The 16716-nt window shown below is 37.6% G+C and overlaps 2 protein-coding genes across 3 annotated transcripts in view; both read right to left on the bottom strand.

The window, feature by feature from the left end:
* Nucleotides 1-8466, bottom strand: part of LOC107671990 (brefeldin A-inhibited guanine nucleotide-exchange protein 2-like) — a 37491-nt gene extending 29025 nt beyond the window's left edge. The window contains exons 1-4 of one of the 2 annotated variants that reach the window (XM_016465013.1): nt 7960-8466; nt 5335-5365; nt 2382-2505; nt 1646-1792 (exon numbers count right to left, since the gene is read on the bottom strand). In XM_016465013.1, coding sequence (XP_016320499.1) covers nt 1646-1792; nt 2382-2505; nt 5335-5365; nt 7960-8125 — 468 coding nt within the window. In that variant the 5' untranslated portion in view covers nt 8126-8466. The remainder of the gene's footprint in view (nt 1-1645; nt 1793-2381; nt 2506-5334; nt 5366-7959) is intronic. The other variant, XM_016465012.1, reaches the window with a different exon arrangement.
* Nucleotides 8467-12283: 3817 nt separating this feature from the next.
* LOC107671939 (partitioning defective 6 homolog beta-like) overlaps nt 12284-16716 on the bottom strand; it is an 18743-nt gene continuing 14310 nt past the window's right edge. Inside the window, exon 3 of the mRNA XM_016464951.1 lies at nt 12284-14329. Within this exon, the coding sequence (XP_016320437.1) occupies nt 13470-14329 (860 nt within the window). The 3' untranslated portion in view covers nt 12284-13469. The remainder of the gene's footprint in view (nt 14330-16716) is intronic.

Here is a 16716-nt window from a genome sequence, read left to right as displayed (position 1 = left end):
CAAAGACTATAGAATACCCAAGACGTGTCACGCGTATAGTTTTGAATGGGGAAAAATGCAACGATCAATATTGCCGCTCAATTGCAGGAAGCCACGCCTTCTGAATGAAAGAGCCAATTGCTAATCGGTAAAGTCAGCAAGTCACTGCAGCTGCCGTTAGAAGTCCCGGTTGCTATAGAAACAGTCAGCGCTCTGAGACGTGCGCTTAGGACTGCGCATGCGCACTGGCTGATCTTGCCTGAAAAATACGCTTTTTATAACGCTATTTCAGGAAAATAAACAACATTTATGACACAGCTGTTGTCAGATTTCTTTGGTGATTTCAAATATAAAATTTTATCGTAAGCTTAGTGAACAGTTTTGGAGAATTTGATGTTTCCCCATTCAAAGAGATAGGAGTTGCGCTTGCATGCCCGAGAGGTGTTTCAAAGATGGCCGATGAGTGACATGACTTGTCTTAAAGAGACTTTGAATATACTGAGCACTGCAAGTTTCAAAATTAAAATGCAGTGCAGGTGTTTTTATATGAATGTTTCTTTGAAAATAACCGACTGTCTTCAGAAAAGCTTCGATGTCATTTTCATTTCGTCTTTCCTGTAATGCCTAATAAAGTAGCATTTGTGAGTGCAGCGCTGATTTGATTACAGCCGTTACTGGGGAAACCACTATATCTCCCGCTCCAGCAGCGCCTCCTGCTGCCAGAGAATGAATTTGCATTTGCAAGTCTGGGAAGCACTGGTGTCTGTCAACAAACATAAACAAAAAGCATGCTTCAGAACGGTTTTGAAAAGGTGCTTAAGTTTTGAGTCATGTATTATTACTCTAAATTGGCCTACTAAGTTTCACAATTTGAGTTGAATTACTGAAATAAATGAACTTTTCCACGACATTCTAATTTATTGAGATGCACCTGTACTGTCTTGTACCCTGCAATAATCATTTACCATCGGCTGCCCTGATTTCTAAATATCGGCATCGGCCAGTGAAAAGCCCATATCGGTCGACTTCCAAAGCTGAATTCCTCAAGAAACATTATTATTAATGTTGAAAACCATTATCTTGCTTAATATTATTTTTTTGGATGAATAAAAAAACAGCATTCATTTAAAATAGAATTTTCTGTAACATTATAAACAGTGTTGGGGGTAACGCATTACAGTAAGTTACGAAATCAGATAACTTTTTGTAAGTAACTAGTAAAGTAACGCATTTTTAATTTAGAAGGAAATATCCGAGTTACGTTTTCAAATAAGTAATTGCATTTACTTTCGCATTACTTTCCATAAAAAGTAACTAAGTAACGTAATTAATTACTTTTTTAGGGAGTAACACAATATTGTAATGCATTACTTTTAAAAGTAACTTTCCCCAACACTGATTATAAATGCATATAAAGTAACATTTGTTACATTATAATGTAACATAATAAATGTCTTTAAAGCATCATGTGCTAATATCCTTGCTGAATAAAAGTATTAATTAAAAAAAAAAAAAAAAACGTACTCAAATTCTGAACGGTAGTGTATGTATATGTAATATACTGTATTACACATATTTGAATTACATCAGCCATCAAATATGAATTTTAATATCAAGAAGTGCCTGTCTGAAAAAAACGAACTGGTATGATGGAGAGTTGTTTTACCTTAATGATCTGTAGCTGTACCCCCTCATCAGTCTGGGGTCCCTGGAAGCAGTTACAGATGGTCTCCACCAGCCGGTCAATTAGCCGTTTTCCTGGAGCTCCGCTGTCAGGGGCGTTCCCTGTGATGTGCCCATATGCAATGAGTTTCTGTGATGAATAAAAGAAAGGTTAGAGAGAAAATGTTTGAGTGGAATGATTAAATTAATCGAAATATTAAAACTATTGAACTGCTATTTACATAAGTAGAATGAACTAGACCGAATTTTTCAAGTAATGAAATCCAGCATCCATGATCACTGTCTGAACAAACAGAAACAGATCCAGTTGTTCATACAGTGTAGTCAATATCTGAAATATCTACATGATTTTCTGTAGTAATAATGGGACGTTTGCCAGAGATGTCCTTCTGCAATGACTGAAAGTAGCGTGAGACAACATACGCAATGGAGGTATTACAGTGTAACACACATTAATTCATACAGTGTTTAAATTCATTCAATATTCGTAACTATCAGGTTGCATAAGCTTCATGATCTTAGGGATTTCACAATCAGTTTTCCTGTGCAGACTATAAACAAATACATCTGAGTCACACATGTAAAAAAACTCCTTTTTACAAGAATTAAAAACTAAACTGAAACACTAAACTGGTGTTTTAAATGCATTAATATTGAGTATGATGAAGCACTGCATTAGAGTGAGGTGAATGAGAACTCCTGTACTGAGAACTCCATACCTGTAAGCAGTCGAGAGACGTACTGACAATACGTGGAGACTTGGACTGACATGCCAGTTCGAAAGGCAGGACGTACTTGTCAGCCTCAATGTAATTGGCTCTGGGAGGAACAACAGTGCCATCCCTGGCACACACAAAATTCACAGCACAGGTCAGTATGTGGTAATAACCATGCAGCATTGAAACATACTTCATTCACTGAATATTACACAGCAACAAACATTCAGAACATCATGTCAGTAGCCCTTAAAGAGGTCATATGATGCTGCTAAAAAGAACATTATGTTGTGTATTTGGTGTAATGCAATGTGTTTATGCGGTTTAAGGTTCAAAAAAACACGTTATTTTCCACATACTGTACATTATTGTTTCTCCTCTATGCCCCGCCTTTCTGAAACGCGTTGATTTTTACAAAGCTCATCGGTCTGAAAAGCGAGGTGTGCTGTGATTGGCCAGCTATCCAGTGCATTGTGATTGGCCGATTACCTCAAGCATGTGACGGAAATGTTACGCCCCTTACCATATTGTGATGCCCTGTCTGGCCGGAGCGTAACATAAAACCATGTCTGCATTTGTGATCGGAGAAATGACAAACAACAAGTGCTACTCTACACTGCCCATAAAACTCGCGTTTGAATCGTCAGTGGCAAATTCTTTAAATATAAAAAACTTACTTACAGTCTGTGAGTCAGAACAGCCGGCATTGTAGTCTACTCTACCAGGATCAGGAAACAGTCCTCCATAAAATGCGCTGGGCACATCTGAATATTTGGGTTAAACTGTTCTGGAACTAGGGATGCGCCGATCCGATATTCATATTGGGTATCGACTCCCGATAGTGCCATTTTTCTCGGATCGGGTATCGGTCAGAGAGGGCAGATCCAAATCCGCGCTTACAATGTGCGCATCCGGTGTGCAGAATGATGCGCTTGAAGCAACACAGCGTCAGGCTGTGAGAACATGTTGCTTCAAGCACATCATTCTGCACACCGGATGCGCACACTGTAAGCGCTTCGTGCTCATAGACTGTATAAAAACAGTGCTGCACTGTATTTGTTTTGTCCTATCGTATCTATCACATGTTGTTGCCTTATTAAAAAATATGCTATACATTCAAAAGAAATGTATTAAAATTGTATAGTATATACTTATATATATATATGAATGTTTTTAATGAATGGATTTTATAATAATACAAATAGCAATGTGTAACATTTTACCATATTTAGTGCAACACTTTTATTTGTTCCCCACAAAATATTGTTTTTTCACTAAATGTTTGGATTTCTAAAATTATTGTGCACGGATTTTTCTAGAATAACTTTTGCTGCCGAATTATCCACTAACCTAGTTTATGATACATTTTTGTCATAGATTATAAATATACATAGGCCTATATTTTTTCATATTTATTGGTTATTTAATTTTTCTTTATAATGAAGTAGTCTGTATCTACTAGATTGTGAAAGAATGATTATCAGTTCCACACACAGCGATATATAAATTCTACATTTATTTAAATGAGGGAAAAAAACTTCACTGGTATCGGATCGGATTGTCTAAATCTGTATTGGCCAATACCGAACCCTAGGTATCGAAATCGGTATCGGAGGCGAAAAAGGTTGAGTGAGTGGAGGCCGGAGGCCTAGAGTGAGCCGCGGTCTAGAGTATGCAGAGGCCGGCTTGAGTGAGTGGCGGCGGGCGGGCTTGAGAACGGCGTGGCCGGCGGATTCGACGAAGGAGCGTCCCGCGGGCTTGCGGCAACCACATGTGACGACCCCGGGCTGGACTCCGCTTCGTCCATGGTGAAAGCCGATCCGGCGATCCACAGCGCAAAGTTGATGTAGTTCCTCAGCGCCCAGCACGGATCAGCTCCAGGCATGACGAAGCAGATATCATCCTCTTTTGGAAGGCCAAACAAAGTAGTTTCGCTTTCACAACGAAACACAGCTCCTTCACGACATGGCAGCGGCAGCAATACTACAGCGAGAATAAAAGTTATGCCTTCTTTCTTTAAGTGAACATTTGGGCGGCGTTATGCAAATCTTCTCACAAGAACGAGCCGTTTTAGGTAGGCGTGGTTGACTCTTAACTTTTATAAAGAATATTTTAGTCTTTAGTCTTTGCAACTTTACAGATCTTCTTTATGCACCAAGAGCTTGTAACACTCCAAAGAGAAAGGAAAAATTGAAATAGCATCATATGACCCCTTTAAGCATTATGGGTTTTTATAGAAATGAATGTGGCCAGTATCTGAAATTATTACATAACCATGATGGTTCAGAATGAAGAGGATTAAGCTCCAGAGAGCCTTTTCATAAAAACACAAGCATTATTTTTATCATTTATTTTTATTTATATATCGGATGCAAAATTCACTTTAATTGTGTCTTAGCAGTGTGTGGACACAACCCCCCTACAATGATAAAAATCCATTTTACCCCCAAAAAACCTAAATAGTCTCAATTATCAAGCCGTTTGGAGCCGTCCGCCAAGTTGTACGACATTTTCTCTGTGCTCAAGCAGCTGTAGTGACAACAATGTCTTGTAAGCAATGCAGGTGTTTTGTAGTTGGATGTAAAAGTGAACACAAGTCTTCATTTTCTCCCAACATCAGAGCCACTGAGGATGCAGTGGATTAGTTTTTGATGGTAACGCGCCATCGAATACACACAAAAAAAATGGCAAAGGGGCAGAGTGAGCAGTAGCTCATTAGCATTTAAAGGGACATGCATCAAAACGGGTCGGGAGCTGTTTTTGACAAGGTAAAAAGAGTGTTTTTTTACACGGCCATTGTGGAATTTTAACCAAAGTATATTTCATGAAAACCCTAAAGAATCATACCAATTTGTGGAAAATGGGCATCCGATGTCCCCTTTAATGTTACATCAATGTAGATCACAGGAGACATTTGCATGGGTGGTGCATGTTGGTAAATGAGATGTAAACTTACTTCTGCTTTTCCAGTTCATGCTTGATTTCATCTAAAAACAACAAAAAAAAAGAGAGAGAGAGACAAATTAACACATCAACTCATGTCTATTTTTCACATCTCTCTCAAAGCGGAGTGAGTGCTAATTCAGAAAACTACTACAACAGTGTCTTGGTATTTACATTTACATTAGGGTATTAGAGTATTAGGCTGTCTGGACTCTAGGTTTTCAGATTATGCATTCAGTTGGACATCAAAGTGAACCGGGCGATGGGGAGGAAATTACATCTACAGCGCAGCAGCAGGAATACGTACCCTAATACTGCCAAAGCAAAAAATGCACACACTATCCCTAATAAAAAACACTGACTACTCAGCAAGATACAGCAGTGATCCAGTACTGGTTGTGCTTGGTAGTAATGAGACTATTTGTTGGAAAAGTGTGTCTATCAGTGCTGTCAAACAATTAATCGTGATTAATCGTATCCAAAATAAATTGCTGTGCAATTAAATCGCATGTGATTGTCATGCGCATCTCGTCAGTAAAGCCGATATAAAGCACAATTAGGCAATATCGCATTCATAATCGAATGCGATTCATCTGCGATTATGAACGCGATATTGCCTAGCTTGTCAGTGAACTACGGCTCTGTGTAGTAAATGCCGCTCCATCTGAAAGCAGATGATGGCGATTTACTACCAATCACGGAACCGGCTTTACTGACGAGATGCGCATGACAATCGCATGCGATTAATTGCACAGCCCTAGTACACATTCATATATTATGTAATCGGACAGATCTAGTTCTCGAGTTCAGCTCACTGATTCAGTGATCAATGCAGTTAGCAGCTCACTGAAGGGGAAAATTCTCAGTGCATAACAGTTTAGATTTCATTCTCACACAAAACTATTTTTACCACATTCGAATAACTGGAAAACCACAAGCAATTACATTCTTCAAAAATTACAACCCATTCTGTCTTTCACAGAAGAAAGGAAGTCACATAGAACAAATATATAAATGATACTTTTACTATGAACTATTACTTTAAAATAAATAAACAAGGTTACTGGGATGAGCAAGTTGCTTAAAGTGTCATATTGATACAGTTTTCCGTGCCTCTGATATTCAAGAACAATCTACAAATTAATCCTTATTCATTTAGACTTAGCCATCTACTCACAAGAAGGTACAGGAAACTGATGTTAAGCAACAACACATTTCATAAGATGCGCATTTTATGAACTGTTTTTAATCTGGCAACCTGTAATACTCAAAAGTGTTACATGTATCCAAGCAGCACAGCAAACTAAGCCATTGCCTAGCAGTGTATCCGGGTGGCCAGTGGACTGTGTAAATAGGTCTGTATGTTAATCAGCCTCATTCACTCACATGACAGGGTAATGAGGGAGTGTCTGTTTGAATGACATGCTTCTGAGAGCATTCAAACAAACCCACTAGGAAGTTGCATTACATTAACAGCCAAATGGCTGAACAACACTATAGACTTTCAGGATCAAACTTCAAACATACCAAAAGACAAACAACAGAAGTTTACAATAAAATACATGGAGTTTTTTTGTTCAGATTGAACTATTTTTAGATTGACACTTCAGAACAAAGGTTAGAGTTCGGAAAAGCTCACTAAGAAACTAGATCCTCCAGTCTCCACATGTGCTCATTAACTTTGTAAATAAGTAATGCAGCGCAGGCGGGATGAATCAAATGAGTCTAACCTGCATATCCAGCTTACACATAAAAAAAGGGATGGATATTCCGGGAAGTTATTGAATAAAAATGGGAACACAGAGTGAGCAGCTAATGCTAATCACATATGTCACTAGAAAAATCATCAAATTAAAAGGATAGTTCTTAAAAACTCTGTCATCATTTGCTCACCCCCTTTTTGTGTCCATACAATGGAAGTCAATGATGACCAAAACAATTTGGATACCAACATTCTTCATCTTTTTGTACAACAGAACAAAATGACATGTTTGGAATGACACAAGTGAGAAAATTATAACAGAATTTTAATTTCTGGATCAGCGTTTAATAACAGCAGTAAAATAGGCCTGATGCCTGAGACAGAAAGCCTCAAGTCACCATTTAATGCCATTGAAAGATGTAATAAAAATGAATGGTGACTGATCAAGCCAACTCTTTTAGTGTGAGTAAATGAAACAATTTTAATTTTAGAGTGAACTGTTCCTTAGATGTTACTCACAATACAGATCGATTCTGTAAATCAGTGAGTGATATTTAATCAATAAGGGAGCAGTAAATCACGAATCTGTCAAAGTCGATATAACAGCAACAAAATCTGCAGCTTGTCGGATAGCAGTTGATTCCAGCTAACACATGCTAACAGCTCGGGATAACCACAACAAGAGGTGCTGGTCACCAAGACATGTCATTTACTCAGCCGCCAACATCTTATTCATAATACTGTAACATTATATAGCATGACAACGCCAACTTAAGGCAAAATGAAACAACGGAGTCTTGACACACAGACGCGTGCTGGAATGACGTTAGCTCGCTAACCAGACTTATACGTTACGTTAATTTAGGATATCAGGGGCAGAGGAGGACCTCAGTGGTGTGTTTGAGGCCTGACGGGTAATGAATAAAAGAAGCTCACCCAGCGCCACTTGACAGGCCTTGCGCAGCTGGCTGTGTTGGCTCCGCTTCACCTCCTTATCCGCGAGGATTTTCTCCAGCGCCCGAGACAGAAACATGCTCTTAGTGCTCAGGCTTTCTGTCTGCGTATGCCGTCGATGGGTTTCCAGCTCTTCCTGCTCTTTCATCTCTCGGTCGACGTGTTAAAGTAGTCCGTCAGGCCGTCATCTCTGGCCCGTTCCCTGCGGTTTGGCAGGGGTGTGAGGGTGCCAGGAGCGGGCCGAGGTTGTCGCTAGTTCGGTTGGACGCTGCTATCTCAGCACTGCGTCGCCATGTTGGCCGCACGTCACATCACATCACATCACGTGACCCGCAGGCGCTGACGCGTACATTCATCGCTCGAGCTCGGTTTGGCTGAGGTGGAAATGAATGGGGCATGTGTTTAGTGGACAGTTCGGTCTCATAAAAAAATATATGCTGGCATGCAGTTTTAAGACATTTTAAACAGTGTGATCACCAGTATATAATTTATTTAAGTCGTGGTGAAAAAACTTCTCAAATGAAACGCCAACAAATAAATAATTAATACATATTATTTTCAATAACTGATTATTATAAAAAAATGTGTGATTATATTTGGTTCTAGGTGTCTATAAATAGTCATTTGAAATCATATAGCTACATACTAAGTAGCCTAATAATCATAACATATTGATCATTGTTGATTATGGAGTATATATTTTAAAAAGATAACACATTTAAAAAAGGTTTAAAACAATTACGATTACAATTACAGAACATGAACTAACAATATATAGGCTAAATATACTTTTATTATTTTACTGCATTATTTTAGTGTTATGTGTGCTCTGTCTTCCAGTTGTAGGCTACATATTGGGCCACAGATGCTGGAGAGGATAATTTAAAATCATTGTGGTCAAAAGTTTACACACACCTTGCAGAATCTGCAAATTGTTAATTATTTTATCAAAATAAGAGGGATCATACAAAATGCATGTTATTTTTTATTTAGTACTGTCCTTTATTTGTGTTTATTTTATATAAAATGTTTACATGTAGTCAACAAGACAAAATTATAGCTGAATTTATAAAAAATGTCCCTGTTCAAAAGTTTATATACACACTTGATTCTGTGTTGTTACCTAGATGATCCATGACTTGTTTTGTGATGGCTTTTCATGAGTCCCTTGTTTGTCCTGTACAGTTAAACTGCCCTTCAGAAAAATCCTTCCCACAAATTGGTTCTGTTTTCCAGCATGTTTTGCATATTTGAACCCTTTCCAGCAGTGACTGTATGATTCTGAGATTCATCTTTTCATACTGATGACAACTGAGGGACTCGCACTCAGCTAAAAGCTTCAAACAAACATATATATTATGTTTACTGCATTATTATGAAGTCATCATGTGGCCTTCCTTGTATCAACTGTGTTTTTATGAGTATATTTATAATAACAAACAGATATGAATAGCTCAAATATGGTGTGGTATATTTTTATTTTGCTATTGCCTTATGATTATTTTATTTTGTTAGTGTACAAAACCATTATTTATTAAAATCGTCTCTTTCCTTTTTCTATTATCTACTTGTTTTCTTTTTGTCATATGTATAATATGTATATACATATATATATATATATATATATATATATATATATATATAAACCATGCTACATGTACTGCGTTAGGCTAACCGAGACTTGTTATAGCAGTTGCATATTATTGCTCTTTTCTTGGTTTTGATTGCTTCTATTGTCATCATTTGTAAGTTGCTTTGGATAAAAGCATCTTCTAAACAACTAATTGTGAATGTAAATCCCAATAAAGAATCTCTCAATAATGGTGTAAAGTAGAATATAATTTTATAAACCGAATTCAGGTGTTGTAACAGTTGTTACAAACTGTACAGTATTTATAGTACAATACTCAACAAGGTTCTTATGGAATAACATTGACATTTACTTGCTTTTTAATAAATTACAAATATTAATTCATAAACCATGGGTATTTTAACTTGTGCAAAGTTCGATATAAAAATGAGAAAATCAAACTTCATCAGTTTGATATAGCTACACAGTTGAAGCAGAAGACTGAATGCTGTTACATGCTTTAACCACAGGGTGGCCTCCTGACATCAGAGTTCAGGCATTGAGTTTTACTGCCCTACATCTCTCAGCACTATGGTGTAACTTAACATATAATGTTCAATTTATGATATAGATCAAATAAATCTTATATAAAGTTTCCAGTTGTTTAAGAGTTTTTAAAGTAGCACTGAAACAGCAATGTCAAGCTTTTTTTTTTTAACCACTGGCTGCAATAATGATGTTTTAACATGAGGCTAAATAGTTCTTTTTTTTTTTTTACAAAAGTTCTTGTTCAAATCCTCTAAAAGACAAAACAAAACTAAACAAAACAAAACAAAAGCATAAATACAGTATGTCTAATTCCAATAATTTAGCAAAGGTAGAAGTTGCATAAGACATTTAAACCCATCCTATTTCATTCCTGTTATGTTATTTTAAAGCATGTTTTCTTTAAAGCAGTTCACTAGTCCTAAAGACATAAAGTGGTTTTGTGTGTATTGTAAAAAGCTCTTTACAAATAAACTTGACTGATCAAGCTAAGGCTGATTCTTCAGCGTATATTTCAAACTGACACGCTCTGGTTATCACAGATAAAAAGAATTTTTCATGACCAACACACCAAGCAAGGAAAAGCATCAGTGATTTTCTACATATTAGTTTATTTCATCCAAGACTTGAGTATAATACATGTGCATCTATGTCTTAATATAGTATTTATCATTTTAAAAGTTTCATTATGTGAAACAAATTTACATCATGTAGTACTAATAAGAAAATACTGACAATTTCAGTACAAATCTATACCTTAAGATTTATCTGGCAAGCTCATTATCAAAAAGAGAAATTGACACATGAATGATAATGCTTAAAAGCCCATTTCTATGTCTCTCAAAGCAGGTGCTCATAGATATATGGTCTCCTTTAGAAATGCAAAGATATTCACAGTTTGGAAAATAGCAAGTTATTCTTCCTATTTCTATTCACCCCCTAAAGGTCTGAGCATTAAGTTCCACCAAAGATGCTATAGTGGAAAAAATTAGAACTTCATTTTGTTGAGATGAAAAAAAGAATCAAAATTATGAGGTTTTTATGTCAGCTAAAACAAAGCAAGTAAAAATACATAGTCTATTTTAAAATAAATAAAACTTCTGTGGTTACAATCCCAAATCGTATGTAGCGGTTAATATAAAAATAAATTAACACAGCTAAAGACTCCATTCAATATGTCGTTTGTACCATAAAAATGAATGATCAGGATGAAGTGTGTATGATCACAGCTACAGTGCATGTGCTACTCCAAGCAGGTATGGTAATGTAAGTGCCATGAAAAGCGATTCTCATCAGCGATTATAAAGCGATAAAAAGGGGGAGCTAATGAAAGGCTACTTCGGCTAAATCTCCAACAGCAGGTCCTAACTGTAAGAGCGTAGGCACATCTGTCTCCCGTCAGTCTCTTCCAGTGTATCCACTGACACACACTTTGAGATCTCAGAAGATCGTATTGAAGCTTACAGCTGTGACATCATGCATATCATTATGATATGTATGTATAAGGATGAAAAGGGGAGAAACGTACCTACAGTCATTTGAACTTAAAGGAATGCTTTCAAAGTAAGAGCATGACATTTGTTCATTTGTCCAGTTATTCGTATAAGAGATTTTTAGAAATCATAATTATCACTCAAGTAGGAAGACCTCACTTTACCGTACACAGAGAGTGAAGGGTTTGTGAGGGTATGGAAATTAGATGACAATATGATTAATTGTGCATTTTTGACAAGACTTCACAACAGATTTCAACCAGTTGAATTAAAAAAAATAAAATAAATGATCCAGGTCTGTCCCATAGTAACGATGAAATTAACCCAACTGCTACATACTTTCTGAAAGGTTTGGCTGGTACTCTGCTGACATGCACAAAAAAAGAAAAAAAAATGTTTTTTTAAACCTTTACATACAAAGAGGGGAAGATACTGAATATTTTGGTATATATTCAATATTCGTAGTAATTTACTACAAATTAAGGGTTGTTTTCTCCATAATTCGACTGCAACACTTATTGTTAGAGGTAACACTTTAAAATAAGGTTCAATTTGTTAACATTAAATAATGAGTTATGTGTCATGAACCAAAAATTAACCATTTTTACAGCTTTTCTTAATCCTGGTTGATGCTGATTCATACATATACTATTGTTCATGACTCATGATACATTATCTAATGTTTATTTAAACTTTAAACTTTAACTTAAATGTTAAAAAGTAAATATTAGTGTATGCAGAAATGAACTTTAACACAGATCATGTAAAAATATTATTAATAGTTAGTTAAGATACCTAATGCATTAAATGTACTGTATAGTTCACCCAAAAAAAATATAAATTCTGTCATCATTTACTCACCACCATGTTCCCAACCGGAACTCTCCATGTATGGAAATATCTGCTTTTATGCTCCACAGAAGAAAGACAGTTATAAAATGACACAAGATCTGAGTAAATGATGACAGAATTTTCATTTTTGGCTGATCTATCTAATGTTAACAAGCTGAGCCATAGTGAAAAGTGTCACGGTAGAGACGCTCTTCATAAATGAAACAACCATGTGTCCACATCAGAGGGCTCCCTTGAAACATTATTGATAATTATGTATTCCAAAACCCCAGACAGGGTTATCAAGTAAAGATCAATGGGTAAAATAAATCACAGGTAGCAAAGAGCAGGATGATAGCCCTTGTCATAAAGAAATATAAGTGATACCAATAAAACATATCAGTATGAAAAATGTGATATTAATCATTTGTCTTTTTGGCTATGATTAAAAACTTCTGAGATAATAAAAGACATCTGTATCTTAACCGAGGCAGCAGTCTACAACTGTCCATTCACATGAAAATATCTCCTAAACATTCACTCAAGCCCGACAAAGGTTCACGATTCCCTTGAATACCACAAAGAATCGGTAAGCTGAGAGTGTTAGTGTTGCAGACGGGAATGGATGAAGAGCTTATTTCAGTTCCTTCTGAAGTTCTGCAGCTCAGACATACTCAGTTACCATGGTAACGCAGAGGATGGGTAAAACCCATTGTACTTTGTTCTCTGATAACACTAGAGCCTCATGGCTCTGAAAGGAGTGGTTGTCAAAGTAAAAAAGGATTGTCATGACTCATACGGTGCCGTCTGCATTCATTCAATCACACTGACTCAGGAAGTTCATTATTACTCAAGAAGCAGCTATTTTTGGTGCTGTGCTGCTCTCCACGGGTTTGATGATGAGAACTACCTGGTCCTATTGTTATAGAGAAGTGCTGTAAGGTGCTGTGGTGGACTGGCCTTCTCTTTTGGTCCTGGACATGCATTTTCAGTCCTATGGCACACAAGAGTATGTATTGGCATGTGTGTGTGATTATATGTTGTGCGTGTCTTTACAGTGTAATGACTGTGCCCTCCTCCTCTATATTTCGCCCTTCTAATACCCTGTCACGGGTATTCAGAGACCCCGCGCTCGCGCTGCTTGCCTTGGTACCATTTGAGGGGCGGAGGTCGAGGTGGGGCTCGTATCTGGGCAAGGCGGGCATGCTGGTGCTGGATGTCGCCCGCGCCCCTGCCTGCGGAATAAGTTTAGCCCCTCCGTCTGCCTCGATCACCAGATCCTCCTCCTCCTCGCTCTCCTCGTCCGGTTCATAGTTCTGGATAATATGGGACGGGGTCATCGCCATCGAACCCGGTGTCGAGTATCCATAAAAACTGGTGCTGCTGTCAGAAGATCGTCCTGAGCTGCCGCCTCCGCTGCTGCGTACCACGTTATTGCGCTGATTAGCCGGTTTGACGGTTATAATGAGGTTGTGGCTGTTAGCGATCATCATGTCCGTAACTTGGTCCAAAGACTTTCTGCTCACCTCGATGCCATTGACTTCGAGCACCTCGTCGTTGACGGCCAGCAGTCCCGTGCTCTCCGCCAGGCCTCCGGGGACCATGCGGGAGATGAAGATGCCCGGGACCTTTTCCAGGCCTTGGGGTGTAACGCGCACGCTGGAACCATCGCGGATGTAGAAGCCCAGTGGTTTCTCTTGACCGTGTTTGTAGAGGCGGACGCGGCGGTGCGTCTCTGGGAGGATGTCCACGTCGATGATCGAGGACACTGGCCGGAAATCTTTGGGCAGGCTGATGATGATAGGAGGCTTCTTCTTGTTGGCTTCCGGTCGAAGGAGGACCGCTGCGAGCGCCGCCGGGGTCTTCTTACGGGTCACAGTGTCCGTGCCGAATGCAGAGTAATCTGCCTCCTCTGCACAGGAAGAAGAAAGAGAAAGAGAATGTAAATATGTAACGTTTGTGTTAGACATTGCAACTTAAAGGAATATTGTGTTTAGTTTATTTAGTGATGGGTTGCGATGGTCAAATCATTCAACAACAACCACAAATTAAACAAACTATTTTTTGTATATATTTAATTTTTGCTTGTTTTTCAAATAAATTATAAACAAAGAAAAACAAACACAAAACACCTGGGGAAAAACTAAACACAAAACAACTAAACAAAACAAAAATAAAATGGGTAATATAGTACAACAACTAAAAGTGTGGGCATTAACACTTTTCAGTAGCTTTGTAAATAAATGCCGTACAATATCAGCATATTTTTGTTAATGTGAACAACAACTTTGATCAAGTCATGTTTAATTTAAATAATAAATGAAAATAATATAAACAACTTTTTTGTTTGTTTTACTTAAAACAAAACAAAACAAAACAAAATGGTTAATATAGGGCAACAAAAAAACAAAACAAAAAAACAAAACAAAATGGGTAACAACAACTTTGATCAAGTCATGTTTAATTTAAATAATAAATGAAAATAATATAAACAACTTTTTTGTTTGTTTTACTTAAAACAAAACAAAACAAAATGGTTAATATAGGGCAACAAAAAAACAAAACAAAATGGGTAATATAGGGCAATAACTAAAAGTGTCTAGACGCTTTTCAGTGGCTTGGTCAATGCAATTTATTATCAGCGTTATTGTGCTTGTAAACATATATTATCTGTGCATGTTCATTATTTTTTATTATTTATCACGTTCAAATTATGCATTTTTTTAATTTTTTTGCTCTTGTTGGACTATTCCCACAGCTCTGTAAGGAGAGACCTGCAGGGTAGAGAATGCCTGCTTGTTAGTTTCCCTCCGCCCTTCAGCTAATGTGTAAACTACTGTAAACCCAAGCCTCCTTTCAACCTCTCTCTCTTTTTCTCTCAGCTGCCATTTATGAATTCCTCAGAGGCTTAATCATAGCCTGGACTTTCACCTGTAAGACATTCATACTCAAGATCAAAAAGGAGAATAGAGTAGGAAGGGAGAGAGGATATAAATGCATGTGAGTGATGCTCTCTCTGAAATGTCTGAGAGAGTTCAAAGCAGTACCATGTGTTTTTCTGAACTCCCATTAACCCGAATGAACAATGGTTAACCTGAGAGATGTAATTATTAACAAAAACCACCATGTTATAAGATTATAACTAACATTTCAATTATGTTATTTACTGATCTTTTGTATCAAGGGTTGTGATGTTTTTATGGATTTTTTTAATGCCATAAATCTGAATAGTGCCTCTAAAATGAAAAGCATCTTCTTCCAATGTGTTTGTTTAACCAGGAACATGCGTCTGTGTGATCTAGCATGCGAAGAGATTTCACGTCAGCCCAAATATAGTCAAAACACACACACACACACACACACACACACACACAAGATTGATTGTTGGTCAAAGGTCCCCACAGCCAGTTCCCACCAGAAAACTATCTGGATTGTCCTTGTGTTTTGTTTCAACATGAATATGCAGCCTGTGTTGAAATTTTAACAATAATTTGGCAACTTGCCTTCAGTACCTGCAGACATCATAAAAATGTCTTTCTGACCTAATAGAGCTGAGGTTTATTCACAAACACGCAGCATGCACACACAAGTCTCAGCTATGCAAGTTTGGCTGGAGCGGTCGAGCATGTATGGAGGTCTCTTTTCATCTCCTCCAGAGTTCTTCTCCTCTCTTCCTTCCTTATCTGCTCCACTCTTCCATATTAAAGCCTAACAATGGCTTCATAGTGAGTGTTGAAGGGCAGCATGGGAAGTCCCTTAGGGCCACTCAAACGGGCACAAACTAGCTTTTCTGTTGGCTCAGAGGTCGAGAGGAGAAAAAGTGAGAGGATGCAAAAAGCAGCTTACAATATATGGAAACCGCATCACGTTAACGGACACACAAACCTCTATCATCTCACTTCCTGAACGCAGGACAGCTGGCTCTTTGTGAAACCTGACGCTACAGAAACCAGTCCGGTTATAATAGCTCATTACAAACATGCTGGAGAAGGTCCACACACAAGCATACAGGCCAGGGCTGGGTTTTGACACAAATTTCACGATTCGATTCAATTCTCATTCAAACATAAATTAAACATTGAAGAACAGTAAAAATGTATAATGAATATGTTATATGGTGCATATATTTAGCAAAATGCCCCTCTCCACAGTTTTATTTCTATCCGACTAATGAGTTTATGGTCACAGAATATGTTTTTCTGAGGTAAATGTAACGTTACGTGACTTTGTTTACAAGCCATTATATTGACGTCTTTGCGCGGCTGAAACACTGATTGAGCGATTACATGAGACAGAATA

This window comes from Sinocyclocheilus anshuiensis, unplaced genomic scaffold (genome assembly GCF_001515605.1).
Source record: "Sinocyclocheilus anshuiensis isolate Anshui unplaced genomic scaffold, SAMN03320099.WGS_v1.1 scaffold1053, whole genome shotgun sequence".
NCBI lineage: Eukaryota > Metazoa > Chordata > Actinopteri > Cypriniformes > Cyprinidae > Sinocyclocheilus > Sinocyclocheilus anshuiensis.
The sequence above is the reverse complement of the archived record's forward strand: the minus strand, read 5'-3'. Positions and strand labels throughout refer to the sequence as shown.